Genomic DNA, 17,488 nt, shown 5'->3' on the forward strand with positions numbered 1-17,488 from the left:
ATATTAATTGTACCCGACGACAATATGTGCTGATGTATAACTGCATGTACATTTTGCGTATATTCTTCAGTAGAAAAAAAGGGCTTGTTTCGGTACATATTGTCGCCGGTGACGATATGTACAGATGGACGACAATATGTGCGTTGAGGGTAGTTACATCTTGTCGCCATCCACAATATTTATATACAGCGACAATAAGTCCGAAATTTCTGACGTTTTCCAGGCTTTTTTTTAACGATTTTGATACTTGATAGTGTACGGTCACAAAGGTTTTAGAAGCGACGGACTTTATGCACTAAAATGTGTAATTATTCTGAAGGCAAAATTTTGTCTAAATATATAGCAATTAGATTGCTTTGTCAGTTGAAAAAAAAAGAATAAACCCATGCCAGATCTCTTAAAACACATTTTATTTTCATGTTTCAATCTTCATTTTTTTCAGAATTCGGACTTTTTTCCCGCGATGAAAAATGGATCAAGGGCATGTTAAATTGTATATCTTTTTAATGTAACACATTTATGAGCCTTAATGAAAAATAATGTTGGAAATCTAAGCGTTTTCTCTTGATGTCATTGTAAATGTCAAATAATTATTGAATATATGAATATAGTGAGTATTATAAATAAATATAACGAGGGCTTTCGTGATAAGGAAGATTTCTAAAGGTGCGGTCACACGATGCGATTTTTCAAGCGATTTTCATTCGACTTGTTTCCCGTTTTGCAAGTGACTTAGTTATCAAACAAGAACTTTACAACGTGATCACTTTGTCAATTCAATTAAAGCATTATCAAATATAATATTCATCTCTCTCTAGACAGCATAGCCTTATCAGAAACAGTATGTACTATGATAACGTGTAATTGTGAAGAAATATAGTGTTGTTTTAGGCTTTTACTTATACTTAATTCTATGAGGCACTCAAAGGAAATAACAATTTGACTGATTTTCAAAACAAGCTCATAAAAAAGGGGGGTATGACAACTTATCTGAAAAATCTTTGACAAGAAAAAATATTATCCATCCATTATCCAAAGTCGAAAATCCTATTTCGTGGATGGGGGTGGGGGTAGCTACATGTAAGTTCCAACTTTTTTCACTAACTTTATTAAGGGATGGATTGACTATACTGCAATCAAAAGTGGTGGTATGGTGGGGGTGGGGGGGGTGGTGGGGGGGGGGCAGGCCTTTCAATTAACATTTCAACAGTAAAATGCTATGTTTGTAAAAGAGTGGGGGAAATGTTCCCCCAATTATATAATTTACTACATTGTAGTCACAGTAACTTTGACCGCCGTTTTGTTTTTCTGGGAAATTAATATATTTAGAATGTATCAGAAATCCACGTTTACCTATATAGCTTTCTCTTAATGCATTATTTTAATGATTAAGCCTGTAGGTGTTATGCAATTCAATACCCATAGATGTAGACCTGTGCTAGCTGACAGGTGCGCGTTCGAACATTGCTAAGGGCAGGTAACTCTAACATTGTATATGTAAAGGAAGTTGTCTCGTATTCTTAGCGATGAAGTAATACTGTAAAATTGTAGCAGAACGGATACACGTTTTGCTGTGTTTGTATGGTGCAATATGTGATTATTTAAGTACTGGGTTTCATCTGCATACCCAGTGCTTTCTTGTGTACACATGAAAAGGTGCTGGGATGGAGGATTTCTGCAATGGATCAGTTTTATGGGTAAGTGGGGTGAATCAAACACTTCAGTTTAACTGCTGACATGCAAACATGGTATGGTGTTTTAAAACTCTCACATGTGCATCAGTCCAGTCCATTACGAAATATCGTAATATTACGAATTTTCGTAATATTACAGATTTCTATTTATCAATAACGGTTATCTCCCTTTCTCTTGTGTTCGATGTTTGTGAACAGAAGTTGCATGATACACTGTATAGTGTAGCAGTGTTGTTTGTTTTCCTACAATTACTTGTATATAATTGTGTAAATTAACAACCTGGTCCTTTAATGAGCGATTTTGTGCGGTTATCCGAATGGATTTACACATGTATGTAACATAGTGAACCTCAGAGGTGATGAGAGGTTATTCAAATGATTGACCTACTTAGTTGATAACTCGATCAGATCTCTCTCTCTCTCTCTCTCTCCATCAAGGCTGATTACCGGCCGCCAGAACGGTTAAATGATGGGGGGGGGGGGGGGAGTATGAAATAAATGTTTTTCGTAGAGTTGAAAAAAAGTTATTAGATGTGTTTAACAAAATAAAGCATAATAATTATAAAATGAAATGAATAAATAAATAATGAGGTAAATGTTTTATTTTTTAATTGTAACCTAAAAAACGTAAAACGTAGCGGTGACGTAAAACGAACTAAATGACTTGCATCAACATTGTCGACAAACTATAGCTAATTTACATGTAGCATTCAATGAGCAAGATCTTTTTCCTTTTTTAAAACGGAAATTCACTGCATTAGGGCCATGTATTAAAAATAGGTAAGAAATAATATGATTGCGGTCACGTTCTCACGAATAGTTCTGGCCTCTACACATGGCTTGGAAAATGAACATGGTCAGTTTTAATGAAAAGTATATTGTTTATTTGATTGCGATCACGAATAGTATCTGGCCTCTATATACACATGACTTGGAAAATAAAAACACACACTCTTTTGATTCGCATTCCCACGAGAGTTCTACAATATAACCTCGGGGTTTAGCAGACGTGTCACCTGCCATGCTTAGCTCGTGCACCAACTATAAATAACGTATTACTCAAAACCACCTTGACTGCTACGTTCAGGTGATAAAAAAACGGGGGGGGGGGGGGGGGATAAATTTTCATCGCTTTAGTCTTTGTCGGCTTCATCTAAACCATCGTGTTTTTTTTGATGTATAATCACAGGCACCTGTTTCGGTATTAAAGTGTTAACCCATAGTATAATAATAACACTTACATGTATTATACCATGGGTTAAAAAAAAATATTACCGAAACAATATATATAAAATATAACCGAATTAATACAAGCCTGTGTGTATAGAGTACATTTATCGTAATGTTTAAATATGTGATTTGTCGGTAACACTTCTGACCTTTTACTTATACATATCTAAAAAATAGGAAAAATATAAATAATTGGGTTCCTACTACCGCCATAGGCACTATGCATGTCAGTTATACATTTTGTAACCCGCTTACCCCCACCCCTTTCACCACATTCCACACACACGCGTGCGTTGAAAAATCGAATGTACAAACGTAATAGCAGTATTATCGAAAACGGTAACATTTCTCATGTTTCTATAAACATTTAGTCATTCGATTGGAACCTCCATAAAACCTCCATAAAATTTACCTAATTCATACCCCCTTTTTATACAGTGTTCATCTCATATCAATTTTGGTTGGCGACAGGGACGTAGCATCGTTTATGAAAGTTGGGGGTGGGGGTGCAGCACAGAGAAAAGAAATTCAACTTGTCTGAAATTTTGAAAAAAAATCCAATTTGAGGGGGATGGGATAGTTTCCAACTTCTTTCAATATCAAATTATTTTACACATACGTACTACATATACATAACCCTTATTTGTATGCTGCAGCGAAAAATGGGGGGGGGGGTCAATTAACATTTGCTATAGTAAAGTTATGTCTGGAAAAAAAGGGGGGGGGCTCCCCCCGATGCTTTGTGCCTGGATTTCTCTTTCTAACTTTAGTTTGTTCATATTCAACTCCGATACCTTAGAAAATCAATTTAGTAAGAAGATTCATAGGAGGAAACCTCATTAATTTTTAATTTGCTTGGAGGTTATTAATATGCTTAACGCACTCTTTTTACACGTTAAATGAGCTACATTTCTCAGCATATGGCTCCAATTTGAACCAATGAAAATAATAGATTAAAAAGAATAACAATTAACATTTTTAGCATGTATTACAGACCTATATTTCTGAACAAACTACAGTATGTAAAGTATAGAAAACAAAATCCATATAAATCATGCACACAAACATTAATATGTACAAAAATTGAAACTTCACATTTTATATTCAGCAAAAAAAAAGACATGTATTCATATATAATTAATAACAATTACAATATTGCGGAGAAAAACGCATTGGCACTAATAGATAACATTGGCCTCTTCACCAACAAAAATAATTACATACAAGTTACATTTCAAAAATAGTAAATATCACAAGCAAAGTTAAAGCTGAATGAGGGAGACTTGATCAATAAATTGATTAACCCTTAAAACAAAACAAAACAAAACAAAAAAAACTTATATAGTCTACCTCAAATGACCATAATTTGTGGCAACGTCAATGTCAGTTAAAAACCAAATTGAAAAAAGAAATTAAGCACATATTTAAAAAAAAAATTATAGTTATGTTCAAGATTTGAAATTACACCAATATTATCCATGTATATCTACTAAAAAATTGCAAGAATCCGATTTAAAAGCTAATAGATTAAAGATGAATTTAGCTATAGTTTCATGTTAAATTGTCATATTTGAGTCAACAGTACGCGGTAGTTTTTGCGGGATATCAATTTCACATGTTACCTTTTTCAAAAACGCAATATTTCTATAATACATGTGTAAAAAAAATATGCTTTAAAAATGAAATTCGGAAAATTTATACATGTTTTGCTTGAAACGAACAATAATATGCTTAATTTACTCAGCAACACCCTGATCAAACAGATCTTGAATGGCCTGAGGGTTTGCTACTGACCATAACCTTCCAGTTGGATTTGGTGCAACATCTGTTTCACATAAAACAGTCTTAATGTTTACATCAATTATGTCATCCTTTGACGGCCACTTGAAAGATTTTCCTGCTGGGTGCAGAAATTTCATAGCGGCAGTGTTTTCGTCCTTGATTTCGAGGACTAACCCAGGGTACCATCGATCCTCAAAGCCAACAGCATAGTACCTTCCAATTTCCCAGCATAAATTTTCTATACAATATATATATATATAAAAATTAAATGATTAAATATATAAATATTATTCTCAATATCTAAAAATTATCAATAACGCATTGGGTTTTGGTCATGGTACGTAAATGTACGAGGGCTGTTCGGAAATTATTGAGACATTGTGTATATTTTTCTCTCTAATGAACGTTCCAAATGAAAATTTGCACTTAGGTTTGACAAACACTAAGAATTAATAAAAGCAAGAAATATTTTAATAATATTACATTTCTTCTTTTCAATGGTATATAATTGTGCCAATGGTAGGGGGTACCCGGCGCAGTCACGAAATCAGATATTGAAAATATGTAACACCAACGTTCAAACTCCCCGTGGACCCAAAATAAAAGCGAAAATAATTCAATTTATAAATATAATTTTTCAATTTTATTTTTACTTCATGTTGTGCAAGTTTGTTAGAATTTTGTTCAGAAATATGGAGATCATTGTCGATTGACATATGCATGTTTATAATTTCACCGGAACTTATCTGATTATCCTGGAAATTAGAAATTTTGCATAACTGTTTTATTCGTTCTTTATAAAATGTTGATGAATTTTCATGAATTTATCTCTGTCTTTTATGGAGTAAAAGTAAATGTCTCACTTATTTCCGAACAGCCCTCGTACATTTAGGTTCGTTTAGGTACGCGAATTCCGTCATAAAATTAGATGTGGATTAGTGTATTGGTGTACTTGTAGTGTGTTTCTCTGTAAAAATTTTCACGAAAAGTCATGAAGAGTTACAAATTTTATTCCTATATGATAATACATCAAACTCTCATTAATACTCTTGCTAAATAATTTTATTCAAGATATGCACATACGCCAGCTTATAAGCGGGTTACATGTATAACGGCACAAAAACGATTATGATCTGTAGAACTGTTCTGCGTGATTGTGTGTGATCTTGCATGAGTGTGTCATGGTTTTCTGATATAGGTAGATGATAAAAAACACTTCAGAAATCAAACAGAGTAAAATGGGAAAAAAACCTTTCTTTTTTGTTTGCACCAGACTCGTTAATGTCATGGAAGAGAATCACAGATTATATAAATCTGGACTGCTTTCTTTTATTTAGTTTCAGTTTATAAATAACAATTATTTTACCTATGCAAGATCACTTTTGACAAAACTCTTTTCCTAATAAAAGCAATGCAACTGCTCTTTTTATAGCTTTTCATCTTACCCGATTCCGCTTCTTCGGTTTGTTGCTGCTGTACATTATCGATTGTCATGTCAGGTCTTTCCTCCAGTCTCTCCTCCATCGTCCCCACATCGGTATCAGTTTGCAGCATCTCTTCTAAGTTCACATTTTCCGGGGCCTGCCATCCCGGTTCTAATAATAGGCTGGCCAGTACCTCAAACTGACCTTCGGAACTATCTTGTTCCTCTTCCGCGTTCTCTCCCTCCTGTATATTGGGCTGTAATGCCCTGTCCTCGACTTGCGACAGATTTTCTCCCTCTTTGCATGGCGCAATTTGTTTTTCATTACCTGTAATTATAAATGTGCTGTGAAAAACTATTTCAAGGAATTAGAGTAAAATGTTTTGATTTAATGGTAATCAAAAGAATCATTGGCCATCGTACCTTTACTTCTTTGCCGTGTCTTGTCCTCTTTTGGCTTCTTTTTTTCCGTCTCTTTGACTGCCTAATTTATCACATGCAAAAAAAAATAGTAGCATTGATCATAATTTTTCCTTGCATAATAATTTGAATTATTCATAGATAGTTTAAAAGTACTTAAAATATATTATTATACCTCTACTGTTTTTTTCACTATATAAGAGTAAATCGATATATTTTGCTGATTCCCTGAAAATCACCGTAAATGGACTGATTCCCTGCAAAAAGGTGTGACAGTTTGATGAACTGATACACCTATTAGGAACACCTAACATATTCTTTTAATCATATGAAATCGGCTGCGCCTCGGGAAATAAACTTGCTCTTGGGGAACTGGAATCTTGCTGACTCCCTCAATGATATACTTCAATTATATACTATTCCAGTTATTCTAGCTCTGAGAGCATAAATTATACAGGTAAATGTTTGGAAAAAAATCTTTTCATTTACAAGATTTAAATAAATTAGTATTCACCGTTGTTGTCGGTGATTCAGGGTCTTCCTCTTCATCATTGTCTTCACTTTCACGCAACTTTTCCTTCAGAAAAAAAAAAAACTGTAATCAAATTACTAGGTAAACGAATAACAATTTACATTGCACATGTAGCTACCAGGTGTAATGTAAAAAGAGATATTTTGCTATTAAACGATAAATTCAGGATTCTGTATGGTATTGAAATCAATTGCTTGTCATCTTCCTTCATATGAGTCAACTATATATATATATATATATATATATATATATATATATATATATATATATATATATATATATAATTTCAAAAACAAAATGAAGAACCGGTACAGTTTTCCTGGGTGTATTAAAAATAAAAATCCAAAAAATCACAAAATATTTTCTGCAAGCGCTTTCGCCATGTTAGGCTCTTCAGGCAGTTATACAAATGTATAACATTTATGACATTTGTATAACTGCCTGAAGAGCCTAACATGGCGAAAGCGCTTGCAGAAAATATTTTGTGATTTTTTGGATTTTTATTTTTAATATATATATATATATATATATATATATGTGACAAGGGAAACTCACAAAAACTAATTCGTCACTCGCAGCTCCTTCGCTTGATGTTTCGCTGGAACTGGCTTTCCTCCGTCTTTTTCGTGTTTTTTTCTTGTCTAAGAAAAAAAAGACGAGACATTGATACAGTCTTACCTAACGGCCCTTCTGTGATTTTCTATATTATTATTACCATATTTAGGATGTATATTTTTATCTTTAAGTTAGTTATTACCTTTACCGTGTTTACGTCCTGCTTCGACTGTTTTCTTTACGCGCCCTCTTCGTGTTCGTTTAGGGGTGGACACATCTACAGTAAAGAAGAAATCAGATAGTTTTTTTTTAATTTAACGCATTTCTTTTAAAGATTACTAGTAAGTAAAAGAACTGATATCTAAATCTTTAATGTATTATTCCTTAATTCAATTTCATGCCATTTAACATTTTCATATGTTTATTCAGTAACGAAATTTGGGGTACGTTTTGATAACAGGGATTGAAATTCTCAGGAGCAAAATTGAACTATCGTAGCATGATCCCGAGATGGCCTTTGGGGCTTAGTCTTAAACCACAAAAAAACAACATGCAACTGATGGTAGAATATAAAATTTACTACTGTATATATATCTAATGTATGTGCTTGAAGTTTTACCTACCAATGACAATGGAATCGTCAGTCGACAATGTCTGAATTGCGGGGGTAGACAGCATTTCCCTCTGTTCCTCCGCAATTGTTTTAGACACGCCGGGCCCACATGGCATTTTAGAAGGCGTGGCCATATGGACTTCCTTTGGCTCTTTAAGTTTTGGAAAGTATTTTTCATCGACGTTCTTTGATCTCTTTAGTTCCTTTCCTGACAGAAGAGGTTCTGCTCTTTCAAATTTTGTTAAAAATTCACCAGATCCTGCGAATTTTACTAATTGTCTCTGCTGACCCTCATCCTTATAAACAAATAGGAAGGACATCTGAAGTCTTGAGAGGGAAGTCAGTCTCTTCATTTGCTTAAAAATCTGCATTATCGCTGCTGATTTTATGCGCCTTTCATTTGAGATTACTGCTTTAACTTCCTCTTCTTCCGTTTTGTAAGATTTGGACTGGCAAACACTATTATTTTTTAATTGACTGGTTGATCTACAAAAAAAAAAAAACCATTTATTGTTAATGATATACTTCCATTTTTAAATTATTGAAGTCAGGACACTTTTACTGATATTGATGCTTCTTTACAATATTTGTATTTTTTCTGAAAAAATATACATCAATGTCATACATGTATATGTTTATGGCTGAATATCAACCATTTAATTTTCTTCATTACGGATATTATCAGGATTAAATAAGTACATAAACAAGTTAACATCATGATCATGGTAAAACAATTTAAAAAAAAAAACTGTGGAAATTAGAAATATATATATGGTATTGATGCAAATCAGAGAAATACCTATTTATCAAAGTCCAGCTTATATTTTTTTTTACTTTAATTTGTTTAAATTATTTATCATGTTGGATTAAATATTTTTTTAAGTATGACTATTATTTCTGAACAACTTTTTCCAGGTGAAAAAGAAAAAAAAATATTTACCATTTCGGTGAATATTCTTTCAGATAAAAAAAAAATGGACTGGATTGGAGTTGCATATTACAAGTCATCTTTAAAATTCTGTTAATCGATCAGGCTCAGATTCCTTCAAGTGTTATTTTATACTTCAGTCAAAGTGAGCTTTACATTTCCTATTAAATAATTGTCCACCATTGTAATCCCTCCCCCCTTAAATCTGTAAATTTCAGTGTCCAAAATTATACATCATTCTTCAGCCACTATTCGTCTGATTCTTGTTCCTCATCTATGAGTGAAGACGTTAGATCTTTCAACTCAAAGTAAAGCGTTGCGTATGTTGCTTTATTTGCATTTTGGTCCTCTAAGCTTTTCAGGATTTCTGCGTAGTGCCCACGAAGAAGTTCATCAGATGTCAAGTAATTGATGAAAGTTTTTATCTTTCCAGAAAGTTCGGCTTTTGTAAGTTTATGTTGATAACTGTGTTCTTCATTTTCCGTGACAAACACTGGTTCTGAAGATACATTGCATGGCTGTCCAAGAACGTCTATATTAATTTTCGCCATTCTCTTCTGTGTTGATATTTTCAAGAACTCTAGAAGCCCCGGATGCAGTTTTGATCCATTAAGTCCTACGAATGATGCTGGTGATGCGGCAAGGTACTTTCTAATAGTTGGTCTAAATACGCGCACTGCACTGTCTACATCTATAGTTTTTGATCCATATTCAGTGGGCTTTTTCATTCCTAATAGCTGGTTTGTTTTTTCTTGGAGGGTTTCAAAAAATTTAAGATTGCAGCATATTGACTTCCATGTTTCATCTGAGGGTACTGTGCCACTTGGTAAATACTGTTTTATTGCTCTGTTCTTTTCTTCTAAAATGAAGTCGAGATCCTGGCCCTTTGATTTGTCTCCGCTAACAGTAAATGAGGCATTCTTATCCCACACTTCTCTGACTTCTTTGGGCATGAACTGATATTGAATTGCGTCGAATAATTCAATCTTTTGATAATGAGGATGGAAACGGCCATAAAACAATTCTTTGATGTGAAATTTGGCACTTCGGACAAGTTCAGCATTGTTTCTTCTGATTCCCATTCTGAAGTTAATTATTGCTTGAGAGAATCTAAATACTTGCATATTAAGATAAGCGCAATTCGGGTTTTCTGCCATTTTTTCTTTGTAGAATGTAATAAAGGATTCTACAGATATTGGCTGACTATTGCCTTTTGCGTATCTAACATATGGGACGACCATTTCTTGTAATGCAGTTGTGTGGAATGTCAGCAGAAGTTGCCAAGCGACGTGATGATCTTTGCAAGATTTTGCAAATTGTTTTGCATTTTCTGAAACAAATCCCATCAACTCGCACATCTTCTCTAAAAATGGAATCCAGTTGAGTTCAAAAAATGCTTTGACTGCATTCATTTCGTAATGCCCCGCGCCTATTCTCATATATAGCCAATCAAACTCCCTTGAACATGATGGTGAGGAATCTTTATGGAGATTTCTGTGGTGTTCTCTGTAGGCAGACAAGGTCATAAAGGATGCTTTGCACAGGTCACAGATCACGGCGTCCTCTAACAGGCGTTGATAAAGGCTGTGAGGTCTACCATCACAACACACAAACATCCACTGTCTTTCCTCTCCGCTGTATCTTTTAATTCCTCCGTGGATACCAATGTGCCGAAGAACCAACGCTACTGTTTCGTTGCTGTTGGGGTTGACAAAGGTCGGCATCCCTACAGTAACATCAGCTGCAGACGTGTGATTAGTTGGCACATATGAATATCGCTGACTTGACTCGTATGTGTTTTCCTTTGGACCTTGTTCTACATTAATGTGCACAGCTTTAACATTTCTTTGCTTATTTCCCGACGGCTGTTTTTCTTTTCTTCCCCGTGCTTCTTTCAAACCATCTCGTTTTTGACAGCCTGTGCAGATTAGTTTTCTTCTTGCATTCTCAGTTCCACATGAAGTACAGATTAAAACATCCTTCTTTCTTTCCTCTGTATGGATTGTTTCATCTATGTTGTCAGTGAATGGGCTTGAATCGGAAAACTGTTCTGAAATAACTGTGTCTAGTGCATTTTGTATGAAATGGTGAAGTTGTTGATAGTGAATTTGTTCTAGTTTTTCGTAATCAGGTGATGCTTGGTCTCGGATTTTGGTTATTTCTCTTTCAAAATTTTGCTTTTCATTAAGGATTTCTTCTCTGACACTATTCATTTGATGTTGTTCTGCATGCCGTATTCTGAAATCGAAATACTGGCTGGAAAAGCAGTTGGGAGGTTTCAAATCTTCCCGCATTTGCATTCTGTCAGTTGTCTCTGTGTTTTCTGGAGTTGACAAGGGAACAAATACTTGAGTTGTGATAATTGATGATCGAGATTTTTGGTGTGGACCAATACCCCTTTTGTAACCGATAACTTGTTCGTTGTCAAAACCAGCAATTACGGATCCAGACGGGCATTTAGGAATTGACGATCCAGACTTGGCTATCCAGCTTGATAATGTGGAATAAGAACCACTCGGTGATGATTTGCTCAGCATATCAACAACCTGTCTACTGCTTGTTTTAGTGTAGATATTTAATGACAGTAGGAAAGACATAGGAGCGACCAGTTTTTGAAAACGGAGTGAGTAAATCTGTTCTATTGCCCTGCAAAGAGTAATTTTGTCTTGTTCTGTCGAAGTTTCAATATTAAAGGCAGTCAATCCGCTGATAAAGCTAACCAATGTATTGTTTCTTTGTGTTATCCAAGAGTTACTCTCGAAATTTAGTAGCTCAGAATGACTCAGGTATTCTTTGGACACTCCTTCGATGTCTTCCCTTATGTTTTTCTCTTCTCTATTTCCCAGATCAAATGCTAAATTTGAAATCTCTTCCGACGTTAATGATTTCAATACAGTAGAAAAAAATGTCCTTTTTTCTTGTGAGGAAAGGGTCGTAAAGTTTTCAAGCAGGGTCTTTAGACAAGATTTGCTGCTCGACTGAAATGGAGTGTCTGAGCATGTAAGGGTTTCATCTTCCACTGAGAAGGATACCTGATTTTGTTCTGAGTTACGAAGGTCATCATTTGTATTTCTGACGACGTCTTCTGAATGTGCCTCAGCCCCAGTGTCAGGAATGATTTCTTTGAAAATTTGTTGCTTTGTTCTTGTTGGCTTCTTTCTTTTTCTCCCTTTCGCTTTTGGAACGCTGCAAATGCTGCATTTTTCATCATGTTTTTTGAAAACTATGGGCATTACGCTGGTGGTAAATGTCTTTCCGGAAAGCCTATGGTCTCTGCATTTCAGGAGGAGTTTTTCATGTGCACGACATAAACCCTCTGGGTGTATATTTACATCATCCATTGATACATCAATACCAAACATTTCTTGAAATTCCTGTAAAAATTCGGCTTTTTTACGAGAAGCATGCTGCAAGTCTGTACTCCCACATACTCGACACGATTTCTGAAGTTTCGATACGTGAAGATCGAGATTTGTTCTGTAAAAAATACATTCCCTTAATAATTAACTTTCTTAAATCAGTCCCCACTCAATTACTTTGTATATACATTTTGCCTATGAGTTAAACACTTCAATCTCGACTTCTTTTTTTTTTTTTACATCAATATTAGAATTTTATTTTATATTATTTTTCTACACATGAAATAATAAAAACATACAAAACGTTCATTTTTTACTAAATTGGAAATATATGTATGTGGTGCATATGTTCATTATTCCATTTTATAACACAAATTCTGTCAGTTGAACTCTGCTTGAAGTGAATGGGGTCAGGATTGTTTTGCAATTATCATAAATAGATCAGCTGATTACTTTCTGCATAATTTACGCGCCAGCCTCCGTAGTGGACAGTAGGCATTCATTTTTTTTAAATGCTAACAACTATTTAAGGCATACAAGTTTTAACCGTTCCTCATGCCAAATTTAATTCGAATTAAATGGAGTATCAAAGGATACCATTACTTTCATATACGACCACATGCTGAAATAAATATGAAAGTGGAACGAGAACTGATCAATCCACGCGACCCATATGCTGTTAAAGTTTCTATGCCTGCACTCGAAGAGATTCCCCCACAGTACCATGATGACATAACAAGAGATGGAACTCCGTCGCGTCCCAGGCAAACTGTTAGGCAGATAGCTGGTAAGCATATGAATGAATGTATTTGTCATACATTGGCGGCCAGACCTATTTTTTTTTCTAACAATTTTTTTTTTAATATTTTAACAGTTTTAGTCTGAGTTCTAGACTACAAAACGTTGAGCTATTAAACCCCAAAAAACATAGTAATTAAATTAGTATGAAAAATTATACGGCGTCTTCAGATATTGTTTTGTGTTAAGAGGGTGTTATTGTTGGTGATGTCTTCTCCGAATCTTGATTTTACACTACACCCTTGAAAATAAATTAAACCGCTCTTGTTCTCAAATTTTAAAATGTTTTTATGCGTAAAAAAAAGTCGCACTATTATTATGCATAAGGTAACAACAGAGCACCTTATATTTTTATTAATTTATCTGCAGATCAAAAATTTGTATAAATATGTATTTGCCCCTTGTTGAAAAATTAAACAACTTACAACTAGAATTGACTTGCTATTTTGAAAATGTTGAGATCAGTCGTTTATTTATTTATTTTTTTTTAATTGATTTAAATAATGTCTTTGTGTAATTTATTATTTATAAAGTTTATTGAACTCTTTGTTTCATAATAAGTTTTCTTCAGTTGTCATCTGTCTTCAGGAAGAAAGAATGTTTCAATATATACATATTTTTTTTTTTTGTAATTTTATGAAAACATATTGAAGTGAAAAATATTGGAATATACTTCTCGGGCATTTCATTTTATTAATTTGCTAATAGGTTAACTCTTAAATAAAGACAATTTTTAATTCTCAATTTGCCTTGCACATCCGAATTACTAGTAAAACAAACAGTACTTTTCCGGTCGATAATAATTATACTCATATTTACTGAAAACAAAAACTTTACACAAGAAAGTGTTTATAATACTGCATAGGCGTCGGAACGGATGTGGGGGGGGGGGGGTGGTTGGTTAGGGAGACTCACCCCCCTTTTTGCAAAGGTAAACATAATATATGCATTGAAAATTGGGGTTTTGACACCAAACGTTCTTTTTCGTACTGCATTAAGTGCAGAATTATATTTATTCAAAGACGGTGTGCATGTAGTTTTGTCGTTTGGCCACGAATTGATGAAAGGGGGAGGGGGGATGTTACATGTTTGTGTTAATTTGTAATCAAAGTTGAATGATATAATATTTGACATGTTTGAAATTTGTCAGTAAAAAAAAAAAGTAGTACGTACTTATAAGAATGGGGTTTTGGTGCAATCCTATCTTATGTTTATCCATTTTTTCTTATTTTAAAAAGGCTATAAATCATTTTAAATATAAAACGATTCATAAATCATTCGTAGAACAAGACCTCCTTTCCAAAATACACTGTATAATGACCTATATTTTGCAAATTTAACGGCATTCTGTTTGTATATACGAAATAAATTTACACATTTATGGAGATGAATTTTCCTTCCCTGTTCTCTTCCCTGAAGATCTATTGGCGCTCATTAACATAATCAAATACATGTAATAAATAGGTTAGAAGAGTGGCGTGAAGGCAGAGAATCTGATAACTTGATAAGGATATTAACAAGTTTGTTAATCCTGCTGTTCTCCCGTTATTCGACGCAAGGGTCAGAGAAATTATGAACATGAAGAGACCACTTAGTTATGAATGATATTAAAACCTTCTATACACACTTCTGTATATAAACGTGTTATATAATGGTTGCGAAATTTTGAGAAAATAAAAACCAATTGAATTACGAATCGGATATATATATATTTTTATTTGAAAAAAAAATGTTAAAATTGATTTGCTGTTGTTAAGTAATTTTTGAAACTTGCTACTCTTATCCCTCTTTTCTACCCGATAAATATGTGAACCCTGTCATTTTTTCCGTTTATACATTATGGAACGCATCTTAGTTTTCTAATGAAAACATTCAGCCTATATTTTCATGCGATATATATTTCATACAATAGAAATATGTTGATATTTGAATGAATTGAAGTGATATGGAATAACGGAATATAAATAAGTACTTATCATAATTGCGTACTGTGTGTAAAAAATAATTTTTAAAATATATTCATACAGTTACTTTCTCTGATTTGTCCCAAGTTTTTTCAAATTAGAATATACTTATCTAGTAGAGAATGAATGATAAAAAAAAATGCATTTTGCAAAGACTGATTTTTCAATTTATATGTAAAATTATAGGCCGGCAAGTGGGCCGAGTTCCAGCAAATCTAAGCAAGGCGTTTTTCTTCGTTTTGGAGCGAAACCTCACAGAAAGAATCCAGTGTAAATACACCGGAGTGATTGGTCACAGCAGGAACCCGCCGGTTCAGCAGAGATACCAGCGCAATATCAATGCTCGAGATCGGCCTGGTGGAGGTGTTGACATTGAATGTGATTACATGCTAACTGTTTCTAGGAATAACTTTGAGTCTGTTATGCACATTTTAGAACAGTATGTCCCTATGGAGGAACTTGACAGTCGTCTATATGCTTGACATATATTAAGATTGGAAAATTCAATGCTGATAATCTGGCCCGGGATCATTAAGCAGCCATAAGCCAAATACTGTATTCTACGTCGAAATGATTTAGAACTCAAGCAGTCTAAATATTTTTTTTTCACTCTGCATCAAAAAAACTGCTGTTGCATATGTATTAAATAATAATAAGAAATTGAGTGTTGAAATATATGATGTATGTTATTTACGTTCAAATTTAAAATTGTAATTATAACAATTCTTTATCTAAATGTGGAGTCGGTAAATAAATCGCAATCAGTTGTTTAAAATTTTTGATATATTGAAACGGATTGATTCAAATAGTGAAGTTTACAGGAGCGTCCAATCATTTTATATTAAAGTAATAAAACAGAAAGAAAGATATTTTTAAGCTTTGGTATCTGAACTTATCAAAAACATGTCATATAGGACTTTAAGCCTAAGACAGTTATGTGATCCCGGGTCATCGTCAAAAGATTAATTTTTTCGACTAATGCTGAGTCAAAGGACCAAGGGTTAAGCATAAGGGGGTCAAAAGAAACCTTGATCCGCCTTTTTCAAAGATATAATGACCTGTATAACTTTTGATCTGTCTTACAAAAAATTTGATAGGGTTTTGCATATGGACTGTCTTACTATACAGGACGTTGATTTGATTGGCACTTCCCTAACAAAAATGACTTATTGAGAACTGGCTGTTTTCTACATATCGTTCATATGTAATAGACACCGTGTAAATATGATGTTTATAATTGCCAATTTACTAGTTTCTGTCTAGAATGTACTATAGTTTGGGATACAATGTTCAACAATTTTTTTTTAATTTCGACGCTGTACATTATATTTTATCTAAGAAAGGGAATGACTTAAACTAATTGTAAACTGGAAACACGTTTTCCTCTTTGAATCGCAAGTTATTCATGCATTTTGTCATGTTTATTTTTCAAGAAATTTGTGGTTCGTTGTTTTTTGTCCATCGACACTCTGCTTCATTCTATGCAAATTAAACTATCCAAATGCAAGGAAAAATTCTAGTACACTGTATCTGGGGAAAAACGAAATTTACATGTACAGTCTCTAAATTCAACTTGTTATCATGTAATAAATGTCTAGTTTTATGTACACCACATGTACATAAATGCAAAATGGCACCTCTGCGGGACAAAAGACTGGCACTTGGGCACTTTATATCACAGGAAATCGATAAGGTATTACATGTGTTAAACAAGGGATCAATCGAAAGAAGATCGGGACACATACTGTGAAAACTCATTTCAACTGAAGGTCCAGCTGAGAAGAAAGTAAATTTTCTCGTTATCGACATCTGGATATAAATACAATTTGAAATATGCACTCTGTAATTGTTCTTTATTTACCCCCGGTATTTATATTTGTTTGTACGTTGTTAACATTTACAGCGGACACAGATTAAGGAAGATTATACGTTTTCCTGCACTTTCAAACCACCTAAATTATGCTATATCAACTTGCTGTTTCTCGGTTATTATAACACATACGAACTCTTTTTTAAAGCATGATTTCTCATAATCATGTAAAATTAAGTGAATTTTTATTTAATTGTGATGAATCCAGCCCTTCATCACACGTTTTAAAAATTAACCCCCCCCTTTTTTTTTCTCTTCCATTATATTGGTGATTCATAAAATGGATTCCATCCGCTTCCCAATTAATAATGACATTATTT

General features: G+C 33.8%; 1 protein-coding gene across 1 annotated transcript in view; it reads left to right on the top strand.

The window, feature by feature from the left end:
- The first annotated feature begins 1,517 nt into the window (after positions 1–1,517).
- The window catches only part of LOC133184268 (multidrug resistance-associated protein 1-like), a 47,862-nt gene continuing 31,891 nt past the window's right edge, over positions 1,518–17,488 (top strand). Inside the window, exon 1 of the mRNA XM_061319247.1 lies at positions 1,518–1,697. Coding sequence (XP_061175231.1) covers positions 1,665–1,697 — 33 coding nt within the window. The 5' untranslated portion in view covers positions 1,518–1,664. The remainder of the gene's footprint in view (positions 1,698–17,488) is intronic.

The sequence above is a fragment of the Saccostrea echinata genome, unplaced genomic scaffold (genome assembly GCF_033153115.1).
Source record: "Saccostrea echinata isolate AGI-Se365-2 ecotype Australia unplaced genomic scaffold, CSIRO_AGI_Sech_v1 ptg000001l, whole genome shotgun sequence".
Classification (NCBI taxonomy): Eukaryota; Metazoa; Mollusca; class Bivalvia; order Ostreida; family Ostreidae; genus Saccostrea; species Saccostrea echinata.